This window comes from Podarcis pityusensis (assembly GCF_964106645.2).
Source record: "Podarcis pityusensis genome assembly, chromosome: 3".
NCBI classification, from domain to species: Eukaryota; Metazoa; Chordata; class Lepidosauria; order Squamata; family Lacertidae; genus Podarcis; species Podarcis pityusensis.
Window position 1 is genome coordinate 106379019 of NC_138026.1, and position 19835 is coordinate 106398853.

The window sequence follows — 19835 nt, forward strand, 5'->3', positions numbered from 1 at the left end:
GTCAGCTCTCTCATCCGTGATCAGAGAATGCGCTATATATTTGCAGCAAAAGAGTTACCTTGAAGGAAAATGGTCAGAGCACAAGAAGTCTGCAATAATAATAATAATAATAATAATAATAATAATATAAATAAATAAATAAATAAATTATACTGGACTTGTTCTGTCATGGTGCTGCTGGAGTAACTATGATGTGGTTGGAATTAGTAGAAGGATTTCATTGGGTAAATCTAATTCAGTTGCAATACTGTACCTGCTTATCCTGGGGGTAAGTCCCACTGAGTTCAGGTTGACATGTATATAGGATTGAACTGTTTTCTGATTTCTCCTTAGAACTAATAGGCTTCTGTGCTGTGAGCATAGCTTTTATAACTAGCTCTGAATTTACTGCAACAACGTGAATTGGAAGTCTCACTTCACGGCAAGGTTAACACAGTTTAACATCTCTGGTGTAGATGCTGGCTGTGTTACAGCTGCTGTATGCTTAGCATGTTTTCTGGAGAAGCTTCAGTAGAAATCCACATCATGGTTTCTGCACAGCCATTTTTAGTAGCTCCTTGTATTGCCAATTCTTTTAATTGTAATTGTAGTACACCTGTGGAACGCCCTCCCTGGGGAGGCTTGGCTGGCGCCTGCCTCCTTATCCTTCTGTCACCTGGCAAAGACTAAATAAAAAATAAATCCAAGATTTTTAACCCTTTCATTATGTCTGGGTATAATTGACCATAGCAACAACCAATAAAAATAGTGGTTATTGCAAACTTATCATTTTCTCTCTCTCAGGCCTTCCTAAATCAGTCCATTCTATTTCTCCAGCTTTTAATTATTGCTGACTATTTTTTTTAAAACAAAAAAATCCAACCACACATTTAATATGGTTTGTATTGTGTTTTATATTCAATTTTTGCGTACTGCTCTGGTGTTCTTTGAATGTAAAGGTAAAGGGACCCCTGACCATTAGGTCCAGTCGTGACCGACTCTGGGGTTGCGGCGCTCATCTCGCTTTATTGGCTGAGGGAGCCGGGGTACAGCTTCCGCGTCATGTGGCCAGCATGACTAAGCCACTTCTGGCGAACCAGAGCAGCACACGGAAACGCCGTTTACCTTCCTGCTGGAGCAGTACCTATTTATCTACTTGCACTTTGACGTGCTTTCGAACTGCTAGGTTGGCAGGAGCAGGGACCGAGCAACGGGAGCTCACCCCGTCGCGGGGATTCAAACCACCGACCTTCTGATCGGCAAGCCCACAGCGCCACCCGCATCCTCTTTGAATGTAGAGCTGACTATAAATTCTGAAACAAACAAATAGGAACATAGGAACATGTCTTATACCACGTCAGACCTTTGGTCAATTTAGCTCAGTATTGCCTAAAACAGCAGGATAAAACCACTCAAATAGCAGTCCACAGAAAATGTAATATGAAATAATGAACAGGGACATTTAAAAATTCCAGCCCAACACCATTAATTAAAAGCAGATGGGAATAAAGCAATGTCTTTAGCTGTTTTTAAACAGGCACATGTGCCTCCTGCAGAAGGGAGCTCCCACAAAGGTGGGGCCGCCACAGAAAAGGCTCTGTTCTTTATGCCTCCATCCTTGATGGTTGAGCTTGATGGCAAACCTATGAGCAGGGCCAGTTGGTTGACCAGCAGGGCCTGCTAGTCAGTTTTAGCCCTAATGAAAACAAAATGCTTTTTTGTGGCAGCTCTGATTAATTGTATTGCATGAAGTTAATTAACTGTATTGTATAGTTGGCATACATGCACAACACACCTCAATGTGGCAGAATGTCATCAAAGCTACAAGAGCCACTGCATCTTGGATTGTCACAGTATACAATGTACGTAACAGCAAAGCTGGAAAAATAGCAGTGAGCATCAAATTTTTAGACATCAGCCCTGCAGAGGGATGGAAAGTAGGTCAAAATTCTTAGGTGTCAGAGCCAAATTTGAAGGCAGCTGGTTGACCAGCTGTTTAGGATTTTTCCAGCATTGCCTAAGACATTGCCTTCCTCTCTATTTCCTATTATATTATTTGGAATTGACTAAAAAGAACCCCACTCACTTAATAATATCTTCTATGTCCCAAATAAATCCAAGACAGCTAGGGTGCATTGTGAGATGGTCTGGACGACTCCGCTGGAGACATGACAAAACCAGTTGTGAGTATTTTTCACAAGCGTTGTAAACTATGGCTATACCATATGCTTATTTTCAGTGGAGGAGTTCCAGTTGAATTCAGTGAGCTTACATCTGAGTAAACATGGAGAGAATCTAGCTGCAAGTTATTAGTTGTGCAATGATACATTTATGTAAAGGTAAGGTAAAGGGACCCCTGACCATTGGGTCCAGTCGAGACCGACTCTGGGGTTGTGCCGCTCATCTCGCTTTATTGGCCGAGGGAGCCGGCGTACAGCTTCCAGGTCATGTGGCCAGCATGACTAAGCCGCTTCTGGCGAACCAGAGCAGCGCACGGAAACACTGTTTACCTTCCCGCTGGAGCAGTACCTATTTATCTACTTGCACTTTGATGTGCTTTCGAACTGCTAGGTTGGCAGGAGCAGGGACCAAGCAACAGGAGGTCACCCCGTCGCGGGGATTCGAACCGCCGACCTTCTGATTGGCAAGTCCTAGGCTCTGTGGTTTAACCCACAGCGCCACCCGCGTCCCTATGATACATTTATGTACAATGCTCAAAATTATTCCTCCCAGGGAGGTAGGTATAGGTTTCCAGCCTTAGACTGCCACGTGCGGCTCAGTAAAGTGTTCAGAGATTTATGTTTTGCCTGTTTTTAATTTGGGTATTAATTGTGTTTTAAAGATGTATTGTAATCTATGATTGCCAGTCTTATGTTTTCAGAAGATGTTCTTAAAAGCAACAATGATAAATGCTTGATAAAGTCTCATAGTCACTCGGACAGAGCATGTCTGTTGCAATTTCAGCCCCCTTGGTTCAGGGATTTGGAAAGAGAGTCAGGATTGTCAAAACAGGACATTGTATATGCTGCCGTTATGTGAGCTGCAGCAGCATGGAAACAAGAAACTAAGGCTGTGTTCACACTACACCTTTCAGGTACATTTGAAGCTGTAGTTTGCTAAGGGTTGCTGGGAATTGTAACTCAGTGAGGGGTAAACTACAGGGTCCAGAATTCTTTGAGGGAAAGAATGTGCTTTGGATGTGCTTTGAAGGTTTTGTGTGCAGCCAACAGGTGCAGGCTGAAAATCTTAAGTTTTCTTTTTCTTTTTTCAAGGCCCAGCATCCAGCAATTGCACAGGTTTGAAAGCGTGGTTGTGGTGGGGAGCCTTAGGGCACCAAGCTTTCTTGGGTGTTTTTGCGAGACTAGGATGTGCTGTTGAACTGTGATAATTGAACTTGGTGTCCAGGATTGGAGGATAAAGAGTTATGCTCAAGTGTATGTAGAAACTAGTCTACTCTACAAAGTAAAATTTACACTTGTTGCTTCTTCCAGTTTTGCCTCTGGCTTCTCCCATGTGGCCCTTGGAAGGTTGCCCAAGTGGGAATAATAATAATAATAATGATAATGATAATGATAATCAGTGCTTTTTTCCCTTGTGGTACACAGGGGTACGCATACCCCTAAACATTTTGTTAATCTTTGTACTTTCATCCATCTACTGTATTTATTTCCCCCGATTTGAACTATAAAATGGTGATTTTCTTGAGTCAAAATGAGAGTACCCCTAAACATTTTTTTTAGAAAAAAGCACCAATAATAATAATAATAATAATAATAATAATAATAATAATAATATTTATACCCCACCCATCTGGCTGGGTTTCCCCAGCCGCTCGGGGCGGCTTCCAGAACTTATAAAAATATAACACAATGTCAAACGTTTAAAATTTCCCGATACAGGGCTGCCTTCAGACGTATTCTAAAAGTTTTGTAGTTCTTTCTCTCCTTGACATCTGATGGGAGGGTGTTCCACAGGGAGGGTGCTACTGCCAAGAAGGCCTTCTGCCTGGTTCCCTGTAACTTCACTTCTCGCAGTGAAGGAACAGCCAGGAGGCCCTCAGAGGTGGATCTCAGGGAACCGAGCCCTGGGGCTGTACCCCTCACAGTCTGGGCAAGGCTTGGTGAAATTTCAGAAGCAGAAAACACAGGAGTGGCATGTCGGGGCAGAGAAGGGACTTTCTAGTGATCATAGGGAATTGCTTCCTTCTGCACTAGGACATTGTTCCGTCTAGGACAGTACAGCACTGGGGAGCAGCGCTCTGAGGTCTCAGGCAGAGATCCCTTCCCCTGCCCTGCTGCCGGCAATGCCAGCAACTGCACCCGGGGCCGTCTGCATCCAAATATTGTGCTTTACCACTAAACTGTGGCTCCTGTCAAGGGATAGGATTTCCAGGGACGGGGCTTCAGCGTCCTGCGTAGACCCTTGCACCCCTGCCTTCGTGAATCAGCAGAAACAAAATGAATAATGCAGGATTAGCAAATCTGCTTGATTTGCATCATGTATGCAAGGTGCATAATTCAGCATTCTTCAGAGTCAAGCGTTGCTCTATTTAGGCCAGGCTGCATGGAGACCCGCAATGTGCATGCTGATTTCCACCTCACCCCGCTTCCTCAAACCCTTTTGCCATTTGCTCTAAAATTCTTTCTTCTTGCTGTGTCAGTTGACGTATAAGATCTTTTTTTCACATGATCTTCTTTTTTTTTTTTACATGCAACCTGTCAGACTGTACATCAAAAAGACAGCAACGATGATACAATATATTTTTTGGCTTGCCTCTGCCTATTGAAATTTGTTTTAGAAGAATTTGTACATTAAAAGGGCTTGTGGAATAAGGATCCAAATGAAAGTTCAGGTGCTTTATTAATCTGTTCCAACGCAGCTGTGCCGGCTGAGGGTACCTGTGCCAAATCCTTTTAAGGCAGTGGAGCTGGTCCAGACCGTGATGAGGCTCTGCTCTTCTTCACAACCTTACTCAGTGACCCCAAGTGTAATAATTCCTCTTGAACCATCTGCTTCCCATTCTTGCCAGAGGGCTTTCTACGGAACTCTTGCCTTAAGTTCTGGATAAATGTAGGACACACAAGAATATCCGAACAGGCCTTGTCAGCAGAATCACCTTAAGGGAGATCTTGCAATATTGCATTGCTCCTTGAAACACATGGCTTCCCACAGATACTGAAAATTACAGGCAAGCCTATACTTTATTCGTTTGCTTTCAAAAGAATTTTTATTTGAGTAATTGCACGTGTAAACAAAACCATGTGGATGGACTTCCATAAGCTTCGTAAATATAAAATGCATGTATTGCAAACTCTTAAATGGGTTTCATCCATGGATGTACACATGAACCCACAAACACACACAAATATGCAAGATTTATCTGTTAGAGAAAGCTGATTCACCATATATGATGCAACTGGAGCCCAAAATTCACTTAATGTTGTAAATGTTATTGGGATATGTTAGGACGGCCGAGTGTTAGTTACTACTGAAGCTCATTGAGAGGTGTCTACTTCTTTGGGTAAAAAAGCATCATCTGCTAGCAAAATGGGACAGGACTATTGCCCCCATTCAACTAAAGAATCGCCAGCATTGCTCTGGACGAGAAGGCAGTCAGTACTCCAGTTGCCTTTTTGATATCTTGCAGGACATCATATGAGCTCCATTTACCTGCTGCAGCTCTGCTCCAATGTCATCCCTTGGATATATTAGAGTCTGGCGCTTGCATTAGAGCAAAGAACGTAAGAAAAGCCCTGGTGGAACAAGTCAGAGACATATAGAGTCCAGCATTCTGTTCTAAGCTGAGAGATTCTAAGTTTTATCTTATATACATGCCCCTGAAAGTATTTTTACTCATCTCCTGTAATTTCTTCTCCCCTTCTCCTTCCACGCTTAACTTGCACCCTATTCCCCACAAGCTATTTCTATCATTCCTCCTCCCTACCATATGAACTTCTTTCTCCTTTCTTCTCTCATTTTCTTCCTTTCTAGCTATCACTGTTATTATTAAATTTTTAAAAATTTTTTAGTGTTTTATTATGTTTTTATATGCGCTGGAAGCCACTCAGAGTGGCTGGGGAAACCTAGCCAGATGAGTGGCGTATAAATAACAAAACGTTGTTGTTGTTGTTGTTGTTGTTGCCAGCCAGGGGCATATCAGAAGACAAGAGCCCTCTCCCATGGATGTTGCCTCTGATAATGGAGGTAATATGGCCATCATGACAAGTAACCATAGATCGTCTTATCTGATATGAATTTGTTTGATTCCCTTTTTAAACCATCCAAGTTGGATGGCCCAAAATGTATCTTTTTTAAAAAAATAACAATATTTTATTGAGTTTTGCTGCCAATGATGTCACCTTTCCTTATGAAGAGCTGCTCCAGTCTTATTTTGGTTGCCCTTTTCCAGCTCTACAATATTATTTTTGAGTCTTTTCTGTGCAGAATTGGGCTGTTAGGCAGCACAGTCCTGAATGTTTCTTCATGGCATGTTCTCCCTTGAAATAATCCCCTAAGAACAAAAAGTCATTGGGGTGCCTCATTACTGTGGTCGGATTTATTCCGTGCCGCATTCCTCCCCCAAACCCCAAGCAAATTAATGCATTACGTATTTTATCCTTCTCTATTAGTTTTCAGATGTCAGTTGAAGAGGGTTTTATTTCAGGGGGCAGCTGGGATCCATTGAATTATGAATTCGTGTTAACCACTGGTGCTTCTGTTGGACATGTTTTGTTTTTCAAATGCTGTCTATTTAAAAAATGACTTCACCCTATTTCCCTAGTTAACTCAAGCCTTATTCTGACTCAGCATGAAGCAATCACCCACCCAAAATGTTCCACATGGCATAATTAATAGTCACACCGTTTTTACACAGCAATCTCAGGTATAACAGGAAATATTATATATTGTACACACACACACACACACACACACACACACACGACCGTGAAACACACAGGACAAGCCTCTTGCTCTCTTTCATTCCCTCATACTTTGGTCACCTTTGTTGATTGAAGGATGCCCTTCGTGACTAGAAATGGGAGATATATTTCTGAGGCAACAGTGTGGTTGTTTCAGTTTCTAAAAGAATTGCCCGTAAGACAAATAAAGCAAAACCCACTTCCTTCATCATACTCAGTATATCAACGTGGGTCGCGCTGTGGTCTAAACCACTGAGCCTCTTGGGCTTGCTGATCAGAAGGTCGGCAGTTCGAATCCTTCCAGTGGGGTGAGCTCCCGTTGCTCAGTCCCTGCTCTTGCCAACCTAGCAGTTCGAAAGCATGCCAGTGCAAGTAGATAAATAGGTACTGCTGTGGTGGGAAGGTAAACGGCATTTCCATGCGCTCTGCTACTCATCACAGTCCTCCGTGCGCCAGTAGCTGTTTAGTCATGCCCTGGAAAACTGTCTGTGGACAAACGCTGGCTCCCTTGGCCTGAAAGTGAGATGAGCGCCGCAATCCCATAGTCGCCTTTGACTGGACTTAACCGTCCAGGGGTCCCTTACCTTTACCTTTTACTCGGTATATATACTAGAAACCTTTTTCTCTCCTTTTTGTGGGGTGGGGGCAGGATTTAAATAATAATAATAATAATTATTATTATTATTATTATTATTATTATTATTATTATCATCAAGTTTTCAAGGCAGATCTGCCACTCTGCCCCCTCATGAACCCCAGCTGGGTATGAGGGGAAAGGGGATGATCTTGGAGATTCCAGAGGCGGATGGACTGAGGGAAGCGAAAGGGAGAAAAAGTGGAGAGCAGCAGGAGTCAGGGAAGGGAGGTAGAGAATTAAGTGTTTGTTGGGCAGAGAATGTGTGTGTGCCCATCTAGTAAATCTAGGTCAAATCTAGTAAAACAAATCCTTGAAAAATTGCCCAATTTTTCCATTCCCTTCCCTGAAACCACCATCAAATCACAGATCAGAGCTGTCTCCATTGACTGACCCAAAAATATCATTGATGTGGGACATGGATCATTATGGGTCTTCACAGTTCTTTGTTTGCTGTGCATGAAGGTGCTCACTGGTATGTAGTACTCCTACTTCCTCTTCTTTGCTGCTCACAGCAGCCATTTTGTGCTGGCACCCATTAACACGTGCATCATTAAAAAAAATAATTAAAAGTAAAAAATTTTTTTTAAAAAGCACGCTAGATCTTTAAATGGGGTCACCGCAAAACCATATAGGTTAGCTGTGTGGTCCACAAATGTGCTCAGTGATGTCTTAGTGGGTTCCTTGCCCTCCTACGTGAGGAAAATCATTAGGCGTGGCTGACATGGAAGTGCAGTTTATCTGGAGAGGGGCAGGGAGTGCTGTGCAAATGCGCTGGCAGAACCAATCCAGCAGTCGTGTGTGTGCATGCACAGATCTGACCTTCCCCTTCTCCTCTCCTCACTGGTGCCAGCAGCGACTCCAGTGCCAAAAGGCCAACCACTTCAGAAAATCATCACCATGCAGGCAGATTTGTGCCCTGTGGAACGCCTTCTCATCAGGTGTCAAGGAAATAAACAACTATCTGACTTTTAGAAGACATCTGAAGGCAGCCCTGTTTAGGGAAGTTTTTAATGCCTGATGTTTTATTGTATTTTTAACATTTTGTTGGAAGCCGCCCAGAGTGGCTGGGGAAACCCAGCCGGATGGGCGGGGTATAAATAATATCATCATCATCAATATTTTGGTGATGCTGGCAAGCAGCAGGTCTGTGTTTTTACTGAGCAATGTTACCAACACTAGCATTAATTTCTTGGTGGCTTTTTGGGGTACTCTGTGTAAAATCATTCAGCTTTTAATTTTACTGGATCTGACTTTTCCCCAGACCCCAAAACAAGTTATGTACAGTCATACCTCGGATTACAGACGCTTCAGGTTGCGTTTTTTTGGGTTACGGACGCGCCAAAACCCAGCAGTACTGAAATGGGTTACTTCCGGGTTTCGACGGTCACACACGTGCAGAAGCGCTAAATCGCGCTTTGCGCATGCGCCAAAGCACCGAATCACAACCCGCAGGTGCGGCGCTGCAGGTTGCGAACGTGCCTCCCGCATGGATCATGTCCGCAACCCGAGCATCCACTGTATATGCATGCATTCTCTCTTTCTGTGTGGTGGTGATAATGGGAAGAATAGTCCAAGGGAGTCCGAAGGAAGAGAAGTAACCAGAGGAGGCACTGCCTATGGCCCTCCTTCAAAATTCCAAATGTGTTCATGGGGTCTAAAAGGTTTGGTCACTCATGCCCACTTACGTATTTTCCCAGCTCACCGACAATCAGGACTAGCACCATGCCTTTTGTTTTTAAAGCAAGACAAGATTCCTAGAAAACCAAATTCCACAATAGTTCCCCAACTGATTTATGGGATGCATGTGTGTATATGTACATAATTATAACACATGTGGCAGTGTTAAATGACAGCGTTTCATCTTCTTCTGTAATATTCCTTTAGGCTGTTAGTGGCAAATTAGAGCTCTAAAACTGTTCACGGCTGTGGTTTTGGAGGAAGCCATCTAAACTATCCCAAAGGGGATCAGTTTTCTTACCAAATGACACTCAGTCAAACTGACTGCATGAAGCCATATGACTAAGCTAAAACTAAAGAAACTTAGCTCTTCACCCCCACAAACTGCTTCCAGTGTACGGAATAGAATAGAAAAGCAAATAGAAGTCCCTACAAATCATGTGAACATGACTGAGTTTCCAGAGGCAAGCTATGCAGTGGCAAAACCCTGAAGATTTTATCTGTCCCGACACTTAAATGTTTGCTGTAGAAGTTATGGTCTTTCCCAAACCATAGACATAAGTCTGAGCGCATGTGAGGCTGGCCTGTTCATTTGCCCATAATTCTCTCACAGTCTGGGTGAAAAGATTGGTGGGACATTAGAGTGTAACTTCTGCATCCAGTAAAACAAGATATCTACCCAATGTATTTAATCTTCATATTTATAGCCTGCCTTTCTTCCATGGAACACAAGCATGGGGTTCACAGGCAATCTCCCATCCAGACTTATCCCAGATGTTGACTCTACCCAAGTGCACTTAGCTTCAGCGAAAGGACTGCATGACTTGCCTGCCTTTGTAGTTTGGGAGGCACACCATAAATTACCTTTTCCTGCTCTGTATTCTGTTAATAGCTCTGGCTGTATCCAGTGCAGGTCCTACCAAGAGAGGACCCATTGAAAAGAATGGGCTCTGAGTAAAACATAGCTGGACACAAGCCATGGTTTGCCCTCTACATCCAAGGTTTTTCTTTCACAGATAACTTACCAGAGAGGCCCTGGCACGATTGTGTGTGTGTGTGTGTGTGTGTGTGAGAGAGAGAGAGAGAGAGAGACAGAGAGAGACAGAGACAGAGAGAGAATCCATTGCCTTTGCTGTTCCCATGGGGAAATATCTCATTAAAGCTAATGGGAGCTTTTCTCCGTGCAAATAAATCACTTGGAAGGTTCATTGCGCTCAAGCAGTATATACATTTCATTTTCAAAAGGTAGTAGGGACAGGAGGCCCAACCAGATCAGGATCACAAAGGGCAGAGGATTGCCCACACACCCATGCCAATGCCCTAATCCAGATTGGGGCTTGCATTAAGGGCAAAGTAGGTGATTAATGTAATACATGCAGTTTAAATATTTTTCATTACTTTTCAAAAGAAAGTTTATACAAAATTCTGCAAAATGCAGTGTTATCGGTTTCTGATGACGATATACATAGTCCATATACAGTTATGGATCAATGTAAGAAAAAGACAAGACATAAAATAAAACCAAAATAGACAAAGCACAGGTATGCGAATGCGTGGAAGGTAGCGAGGGCGACAAAAACATGGGCTCTATTATACCAAGGGAAAGTATTTAAAGTATTCAAATGCCCTGAGTCACTTTATCAGCCATATTTGTCTGTAAGCTGTGTGTGTGATCCTCAACCATGTTCCCCCTTGCTTTCAAATAGAACTAAATCGGGCCAAACAGGTACGAAATTCTCCTTTTTTTCTTTGGCCCCTAAGAACTCTCTGCTGCTGGGTGCCTTCGGATGAGCCCTCACTCTTGCAAGTAAACAAGAGCAACAAAAGGATTTGCTCCAGTGCTTGCCCACACCGGTTACCAGTGTTCAGTAACTAGAAAATGTCAATACTATAACCATTATATTTGCTGATATAATCTACTCATGTAAAAATGTTTCATAACACAGCAGTTCTGAAAGTCAAATATATCCAGATGGCACCTGTCTTGATGGGGAACCATAATACTTGTGGGAACATTTATTGTTTTTCTACGTGAAGGCAATTTCAGTTCAGTGTAATACTTGTGATTATTTTATTTTATTATTTTTTTCCAGTGTTTTTGATCAGCTTTGCTGCAAAATATCTTCTCCTTGAGGCTGAACATTCAGTAGTGACTAAATATCTCAATATCCTAGTGGTGGGTGGTGACCTTGCCAAAGTTTGTAATTCCTGCACTTGGAAGAAAAACTGGGGTGACTTATAATTCGAGGTGAACATTGTGACCCTGAAAGTTCTTTTCCAGCTAGGATTGTAATCCAAACCAGAGAACAGCTCTTCCCACACCCAACAGATTTGCTTCCATAAACATTGTTGCCTGTTTTGAAGAGGTTCCTCGATGGAGGGGTTAGTGCACTCACTTTGAAAGAACTTGCATTCTTGTTGACATGTCTTTGATAAAAATCTGAACAGCGGATGACAATGGCTAGGATCCAGTGGAGATACTAATCCATGTGCAAGTGCTCACAAGTCCCAAACTGTAAACTGCTTTTCTGAGCTTAAGGAAGTTTGGGAGTTCAGCAAGGGACATTTCTGGAGAGGAAACCGTGCATGCAATGATCTGATCTATGAAAGTGCATTGTGGTACACAAGTACTGTAAACAGGATTTGGGTTACACAAGACTTTTCTGTGCAGGACACAAGAGCCAGTGTGGTGCAGTGGTTAGAGTGTCAGAGATCAGGGTTCAAATCCCCAGTCACTGGGTGACCTTGGGGCCTGTCACTGCATCTCAGCCTATCCTGCTTTATGTGGTTGTTGTTGGGATTAAATGAGGGGAGAGAACCATGTGCACTGCTTTCAGCCCCTTGGAGAAAAATGTGGGATATAGATGCAAAAAAATAAATTAAATAAACGTGGGTCATTTTGATTTTAATATAAAGTGGGAGGTTGGGGGTGAAGCATTGACAGGCAGGAGAGGGAAGGGGAATCAGATTCCTCCCCCAAGCATCACTTGTTTTTAATGCCGTTTTTTATCAGATCCCAGCTCAAGAAAAAGGCATTGAAAAGAAAGCAATTTTAGTGGGGGAAAGTGCTGGAGAGGAGGGCTTGGCTCTTGGCCTTGGTGTACTTTACCCCTCCACCACTGCCTGCCACTTTATATTAAGTTAATGGTAGCCTGGCTTCTACACACTGGTCTGTTGCTGCTGGTTGAAGTTTGACCCTTACATCCTGTGTTTTCCTAGCTGTGCCAATCTCGGCCTACTGCAGATTAAGTTTACGTAGCAATTTCCATTCTAATTATCTGTTTTCAATCACTCGCATCTTACATAAACTTTCCAGGCTTCTTCTCTGCCACAGATGTGTATATATAATTAAACAATTAACATTGCCAACTCTGTGGTATTCAGTAGAAGTAACCAGAGTTCGCAAAACACACTTGTATAGATATAGATATAGATATAGATATAGATATAGATATAGATATAGATATATTTTTTTTAAAGCAACAACTATGGATTAAATTGATGGTGGCTGAATGGAAAGGAAGTGTAGAATGGATTTATCTCACATAGAGTATACATATCACACTGAAAACTGAAGAGAAACTGAGTGTATGGGCAGTGGGAATGTGTTCCACAGGGATTCACAGTAAGGTAAACATTTCCACAAAGTGCATTTGTATGTCAGGACCTCTTGTCTGCATAGAGTCTCAAACCAGGGTCCTCTGGGAGCTGAGCTGGGTTTTTGCTCCTGTGGCCTAAGATCCAAATGACTTGCACAATTTATTTATTTCTTTATTTGTTTGTTTGTTCCCTTTATATACTACTTTTCCTTCAGCAAGCCCAAGGTGGTATATGTGGTTCTCTTCTTCCCCATTTTATCATTGCAGCAGCCCCGTGAGCTCAGGTTAGGCTGAGAGTCTGTGACTTGCCCAAGGTTCAGCCAGTGAGTTTCATGGCTGAGCAGGGATTTGAACCTCGATCTCCCAGATCCTAGTCCAACACTCAAGAGCTGATCCGAGTTTCATTGGTTCCATGTGATTAGGAAGTATCCTGGCAATACTGCGAGTTATTATGACTTTGCTGAATGGTATTTGTTGTTTTGATGAATTTGTTGTTGTTTGCTTTATATGCTATTGTGTGATAGTATAGTGATCACAATGAGGTTTTGTTTTTGGTTGGTTTTTTAAAAAAATGCTACTGTGATTACTGCGAACCACTTTGAGCTCAACATTTGTTGTTGGAAAAGTGGAATACAAATACTAAATCAGCTCGTCATGCTTTTAAAAAAGAAGAAGAAGGGAAAATGCTGGTGGGCATGGGCCAAACACTTAAAAAGGGTAAAGGGACCCCTGACCATTAGGTCCAGTCGTGACCGACTCTGGGGTTGCGGTGCTCCTCTCGCTTTATTGGCTGAGGGAGCCGGCGTACAGCTTCCGGGTCATGGGGCCAGCATGACTAAGCCACTTCTGGGGAACCAGAGCAGTGCACGGAAACGCCGTTTACCTTCCCGCTGGAGCGGTACCTATTTATCTACTTGCACTTTGACATGCTTTCGAACTGCTAGGTTGGCAGGAGCAGGGACTGAGCAACGGGAGCTCACCCCATCGTGCGGATTCGAACCACCGACCTTGTGATTGGCAAGTCCTAGGCTCAGTGGTTTAACCCACAGCGCCACCCAGAAGCAGCTTAGTCATGCTGGCCACATGACCTGGAAGCTGTACGCCGGCTCCCTCGGCCAATAAAGCAAGATGAGCGCCGCAACCCCAGAGTCGGCCACGACTGGACTTAATGGTCAGGGGTCCCTTTACCGTTTACCTTAGTAAGCATTAGGCGCATCCAATATAACTATTTAGATCCCAGCCTTACCCATTGCTTCATCATTCTGTGTTCTTGCATGGGTCTGTGCACTGCCCCATTACAACGTCCTGTGGGAAAGAAATGGCTCTTCATGGGCAGGAAAGAAGGTGCTCTGCTCATCTGTGGTTTTGACGCCTTTTAAAGTCACCTCTTTTTTGGCCACAATTTGTGTAACAAATGGGTGCCAGAGATAGCATCTGTTAAAACCAGCTCCTATGGCCAAGAGGAGGAAATTAGCAGACTCTCCTTGGTCAGCAAACCTTCATTATACATTAACACCCATGGCAAACAAGCAAACTAAAAGGACCACAGAAAGAAGTTTCACACCTTATTCCCGCCCCCCGCCCCCACCCCCACCCCAGAATTCTCAGGAAGGCAAAACCTGCTTTTTTATTGTTTAGGTGACAGGTGGAGACCCTTTTAGTCTCCAAGGCTTTAAAGAGCTGACTGATGTTGGCTGCTGCTTTTATTGGCTTGCAGAACAGGTTTTTGCTGCTCCTGTTCTTTCAAAACTCTTTGTGTGCCCTTTTAATTGTTTTATAATTAAAGTAAACAGTTTTGGATATTTTAAATAGAAAAAAAGGATATGTAAATGTTTCAAACAAACAGAAATAAGCTCAAAATAAAAGAAACGTTCCGTGCAGCATAGCAGAGGGCACCATTTCTGGTGCCATTTTTAGTTAAACATCTGAGCTAGGTTAAGAGCTTTGAGAACTTAAAGACGAAAAGTCGCTTTATCCAGGGATAGCCCACATATATATTGACCTGTTCTGACCTCTTTTTCTTAATGGTGACTGCTCCTGCTCAGGCTGCACAGAAAAAGCATTTTGGTTCCAGAAATTCATTCCGACTTTTCAGCTGAGATATAATTGATAGAATTCTACAGGATGGGCTATTAGTGTGTGAAAACAGTTCCAATGATCCCCAGGCATGGACCTCCAAATGGTGGAGATGTCAGACGCCATCTTAGCACTCAGGCACCTTCATTTGTTCATAAATGGTTGGAAGCTAGGTGCAAAATGTGCTTGGCACCTGGCTAATTTTGAACACTGATTTTAAGCACATCCAGTACGCAGGACTTCATCCCCACAAGGAATCTTCAGAGTGCTACCATTCCCAGCACCATTAACAAACTACAGTTCCCAGGATTTGTTGAGGGGAGTCACGTGTGTGTGTTGCCTGTGCAGTGTGCAGTGGTGTAGATCTGCTGTGACAAATGTGTCGTAGCTTGAGCTGTAGCAGAAAAGGCGCAGCTCCATCAGATACATGAAAGTGGACCACAGACCTTATACAGTGGTACCTCGGGTTAAGAACTTAATTCATTCTGGAGGTCCATTCTTAACCTGAAACTGTTCTTAACCTGAAGCACCACTTTAGCTAATGGGACCGTGTTCTGCCACCGTGCCGTTGCTGCGCGATTTCTGTTCTCATCCTGAAGCAAAGTTCTTAACCCGAGGTACTATTTCTGGGTTAGCGGAGTCTGTAACCTGAAGCGTCTGTAACCCGAGGTACCACTGTATATGATCTGCACATAGATCCAGAAGGAGAGGGGTATGGTAGAATCTGTGTTGCAGAATGAGATAAAAGAAGTGTATCCATATCTTTGTTGCCCTACTGATAGCGACGCAATTTGAGCTGCAGCCATAAACAGACTAGGACAGCCTTCGCCAGCATTGGTGCTTGTCAGATGTTTTGGTCTACAGCTCCCAATTATTATTTGATTGTTTCATCGAATTTATACACTGCTTGATTTGTGGGGAAACCCTCAAAGCACTTTACAATAAAGAATAAAGCAATAATGGAGCAATCGATAGCTCCAGCCAGCATGAGTTGTAGTCCAAAACACAGGGACAGCACCAGGTATATAAGATTGTACATGCTGTTGAGAAAGTGGGCAGGGAGAGTTTTTTCTTCCTCTTTTTCAGTGCTAGAACCTGGTCTCATCCGGTGAAGCTGAATGCCAGAAGATTCGAGACAGACAAAAAGAAAGTACCTCTTTCTTTTGCTACTGCAAGTGATGGCCACCAGCTTGGGCTGGCTTTAAGGGGACCAGAAACATTCATGGAGGATAAAGCTATCAATGGCCCCTTGTCATGATGGATAAGTTGCACTGCTTCCAGTATCAGATGCAGTACCCAGAGGCCTCTGAACAGAGGTTTTTTTACGTTATTAAGGCACGGGCAACTTTCTAGGTGACTAGCTTTCTGAGACCCATCGTATAAGTTCCCCATCGACATGTAAATGCTGGAGAATGGACAAGCATGCCACTGACCTTCATTTATTTATTTTTTATTCCACTTTTTGTATAATTCATGGCCATAAAATATAGGAAGGGAATTTGCGAACAAGTTTGTTTATTATTCTTACCCAGATTTAGAATGTTACTAGTAATTTTCATTTGGCATTTAGAAAACCTTTACCAGATATTACTACAGGAAATTGTATCTTGTTTTGTTTGTTTCATTAAAAAAGGGAAAAGGTGACACTTCAGCAAGGATCTGCCTGTGCTGTCAAAAATCCATGTTAATTCAGACAAGCTTAATTGGTTGTAAACACCTGTTTTTTGTTGTTTATTAGTTCAGTGATTTTCAACTGAATGCAAGTTGAACTGGAAATCATTAGCCAACAGCAGATGTACGGATTTCATGATATAACTGTTCTAATTTGCTAATGACTTGACAAACCATTATTTTTTGTAAATGGGGTTTATCCATGTGAGATACTCTAAATCTATGTGACCTGCGGAAAGAGTAATTTTGCAACTCTCCCCCTGCTACCTGAATCTGGATAACACGTTTTTACAATTTTGTATTCTGCAGGTTGGAAAACGTTGGGAAACTGGTACGAGAAGCCAATCATGATGGGATTAAAGAATCTAGCTGCCTTTCCTGGTGGTTTTCACCTTTTAAGTGTTTGTGTGCTCTTGCTGCTATTTCACATGGACAAAGTGCATGCAGAACATCAGTCCGAAAATGCCAGCAAAGATGATGCGTGCACTGGTACCTATTTCTGTAAGAAAGGTGTGATTTTGCCAATCTGGGAGCCTCAAGACCCTTCCTTTGGAGATAAAATAGCAAGAGCTACCGTATACTTTGTGGCTATGGTCTATATGTTTCTAGGAGTATCCATCATAGCAGACCGCTTCATGTCATCCATAGAAGTTATCACATCCCAAGAAAGAGAGATCACGATCAAGAAACCCAATGGCGAGACCACCAAGACGACTGTTAGAGTTTGGAATGAGACTGTTTCCAACTTAACGCTGATGGCTCTGGGCTCTTCTGCACCTGAGATTCTCCTTTCTGTCATTGAAGTGTGCGGCCATGGCTTCACTGCAGGGGACCTTGGGCCGAGCACCATTGTAGGAAGTGCTGCTTTTAACATGTTTGTCATCATAGCCATCTGTGTCTACGTTGTCCCTGATGGGGAGGTTAGGAAGATTAAGCACCTCCGTGTGTTTTTCGTCACGGCCGCTTGGAGCATCTTTGCCTACACATGGCTCTACCTGATTTTGTCTGTCATATCTCCTGGGGTTGTCGAGGTCTGGGAAGGCTTGCTCACCTTGTTCTTTTTCCCCATCTGCGTGGTGTTCGCATGGGTTGCGGACAGAAGGCTTTTGTTCTACAAGTACGTCTACAAGAAGTACAGGGCTGGCAAGCAGAGGGGCATGATCATCGAGCACGAAGGCGAAGGGCCACAGTCCAAAGCGGACATTGAAATGGATGGGAAGGTGGTGAATTCTCATGTCGAAAGCTTCTTGGACGGCACCCTGGTCCTAGAGGTGGACGAGAAGGACCATGACGACGAGGAAGCAAGGAGGGAAATGGCCAGGATCCTCAAAGAGCTGAAGCAGAAGCACCCAGACAAAGAAGTTGAGCAGCTGATAGAGCTAGCTAACTATCAGGTATTGAGCCAGCAGCAAAAGAGCCGAGCCTTTTACCGCATCCAGGCTACTCGGCTCATGACGGGAGCTGGCAACATACTGAAGAGGCATGCAGCTGACCAGGCAAGGAAAGCGGTCAGCATGCACGAGGTCAACTGTGAAGTGGCAGACAACGACCCTATCAGTAAGGTCTTTTTTGAGCAGGGCACCTACCAGTGCCTAGAGAACTGTGGCACGGTAGCTCTAACTATTGCTCGCCGAGGTGGCGATTTGACCAAGACCATCTCAGTTGACTTCCGAACAGAAGATGGCACAGCCAACGCTGGCTCCGACTATGAGTTCACTGAAGGGACTGTGGTGTTTAAGCCAGGCGAGATGCAGAAGGAAATACGGGTGGGCATAATTGACGACGATATATTTGAGGAAGACGAGAACTTCCTCGTTCACCTCAGTAATGTGAAAATGTTATCTGAGGAGGGAGAAGATGGGGTTCTGGAGGTCAACCACATTGCAACCGTGGCTTGCCTGGGGTCGCCTGCTACTGCCACTGTCACGATCTTTGACGACGACCACGCTGGCATTTTTACCTTTGAGGAGCCAGTCACTCACGTGAGTGAGAGCGTGGGAACGATGGAAGTGAGAGTGCTACGGACATCTGGAGCGCGAGGAAATGTTATTGTGCCCTACAAAACCCTCGAAGGCACGGCCAAAGGGGGCGGTGAGGACTTCGAAGACACTTGCGGAGAGCTTGAGTTCCAGAACGACGAGATTGTGTAAGTACTGCTAAACCTTTGTGGCTTGTCAACAGTTCAGGTATACTTGCAATCATATCTGGTAAAATGTTATTGTCAAAGTTCATGCTGAATCAAATGCTGGGTGCTCTTGTGTGCAAAATATAGAGGAAGCCATGACACCTTAGGTGCTGTGTGTGCCTGTGTGTGACTGTGGCAAACACATGCAGATTCCCCATGTTATGAAGCTGTGTGCCTGTCAGAGAGCGCTATCAAAAGGAGTGAATCCCAGAAGTGTGTCTGTGCATTGTTTCGAAAGTCCACATGACTGTTGTGTGGAAATTACCAGCCTTTTCAGAGATCCCAGGTGGGAGTAGCTCTAAACAGTACAAGGTGAAACCAATGTAGACATCGTAGTCTCTTTTCCCATGCACACTTTTAAGGCTTGAGCTCATCAGGTATGTGGCTAGGAAGATCTTGCTTTCAGAGCTTTTCTGGGATGGTCCTGCTGTTCCCTTTGCAAAAAGCAGCCTGAGACTAATAAGCACCGTCAGGTTGCAAGTTCAGAGAGGGCTGTCATTAGCCTTTGTGACATCATGAAATATTTATGCCCTGCGCTTTCAAGTTAATGTTGCCACGTGGGGGAAAGTCCAATTAGGCAAGGCAGCCAGGTTTGACAGTTTACAGACGGGGAAAGAGGCTAGGGAGGAAACATTGCTGATAAGCATTTCCTGGCAACTAGGGACAGAATTTCCATCTTTCGTTTCTGCACAAAATTGTAAATATATTATTGTCTATTTATTGTATGGTGAAGGGAAGGGAAGTAATGGAAGTCTGAAGGACCACCCTGCAAATCAAATAATACTTCATCCTATATACTTCAGTGTGAAGGAAAGAGGCCACTGCCCATCTCAAGTTCTAGTCCCTCATGAAAACAAACTATTCCTAAGGCAAAACCACTTGTGAATAATCGTGCACCTTGCATTAACTCTGGAGATCATGGACCAGTTCCCTATTTAAAGGAAGTCTGCTGAGACCGGCACATTGAATGCTTAACATTAAGTTTTGTGACTTAGTTTATGCATTCACATAATGAATTTGCATCTTGTTGCCGTGCATAATGTGGAGGTAGAAATTGTTCTAGCAGTGGTGCTGATAAATAAGTGAAGGGC

General features: G+C 43.5%; 1 protein-coding gene across 7 annotated transcripts in view; it reads left to right on the forward strand.

Annotated features, from left to right (window-relative positions):
- SLC8A1 (solute carrier family 8 member A1) overlaps positions 1 to 19835 on the forward strand; it is a 288587-nt gene that overhangs the window by 43697 nt on the left and 225055 nt on the right. For all 7 annotated transcript variants that reach the window (XM_080998667.1, XM_080998670.1, XM_080998672.1 and 4 more), the window contains exon 2: positions 16869 to 18705. In XM_080998667.1, the coding sequence (XP_080854793.1) occupies positions 16907 to 18705 (1799 nt within the window). In that variant the 5' untranslated portion in view covers positions 16869 to 16906. The remainder of the gene's footprint in view (positions 1 to 16868; positions 18706 to 19835) is intronic.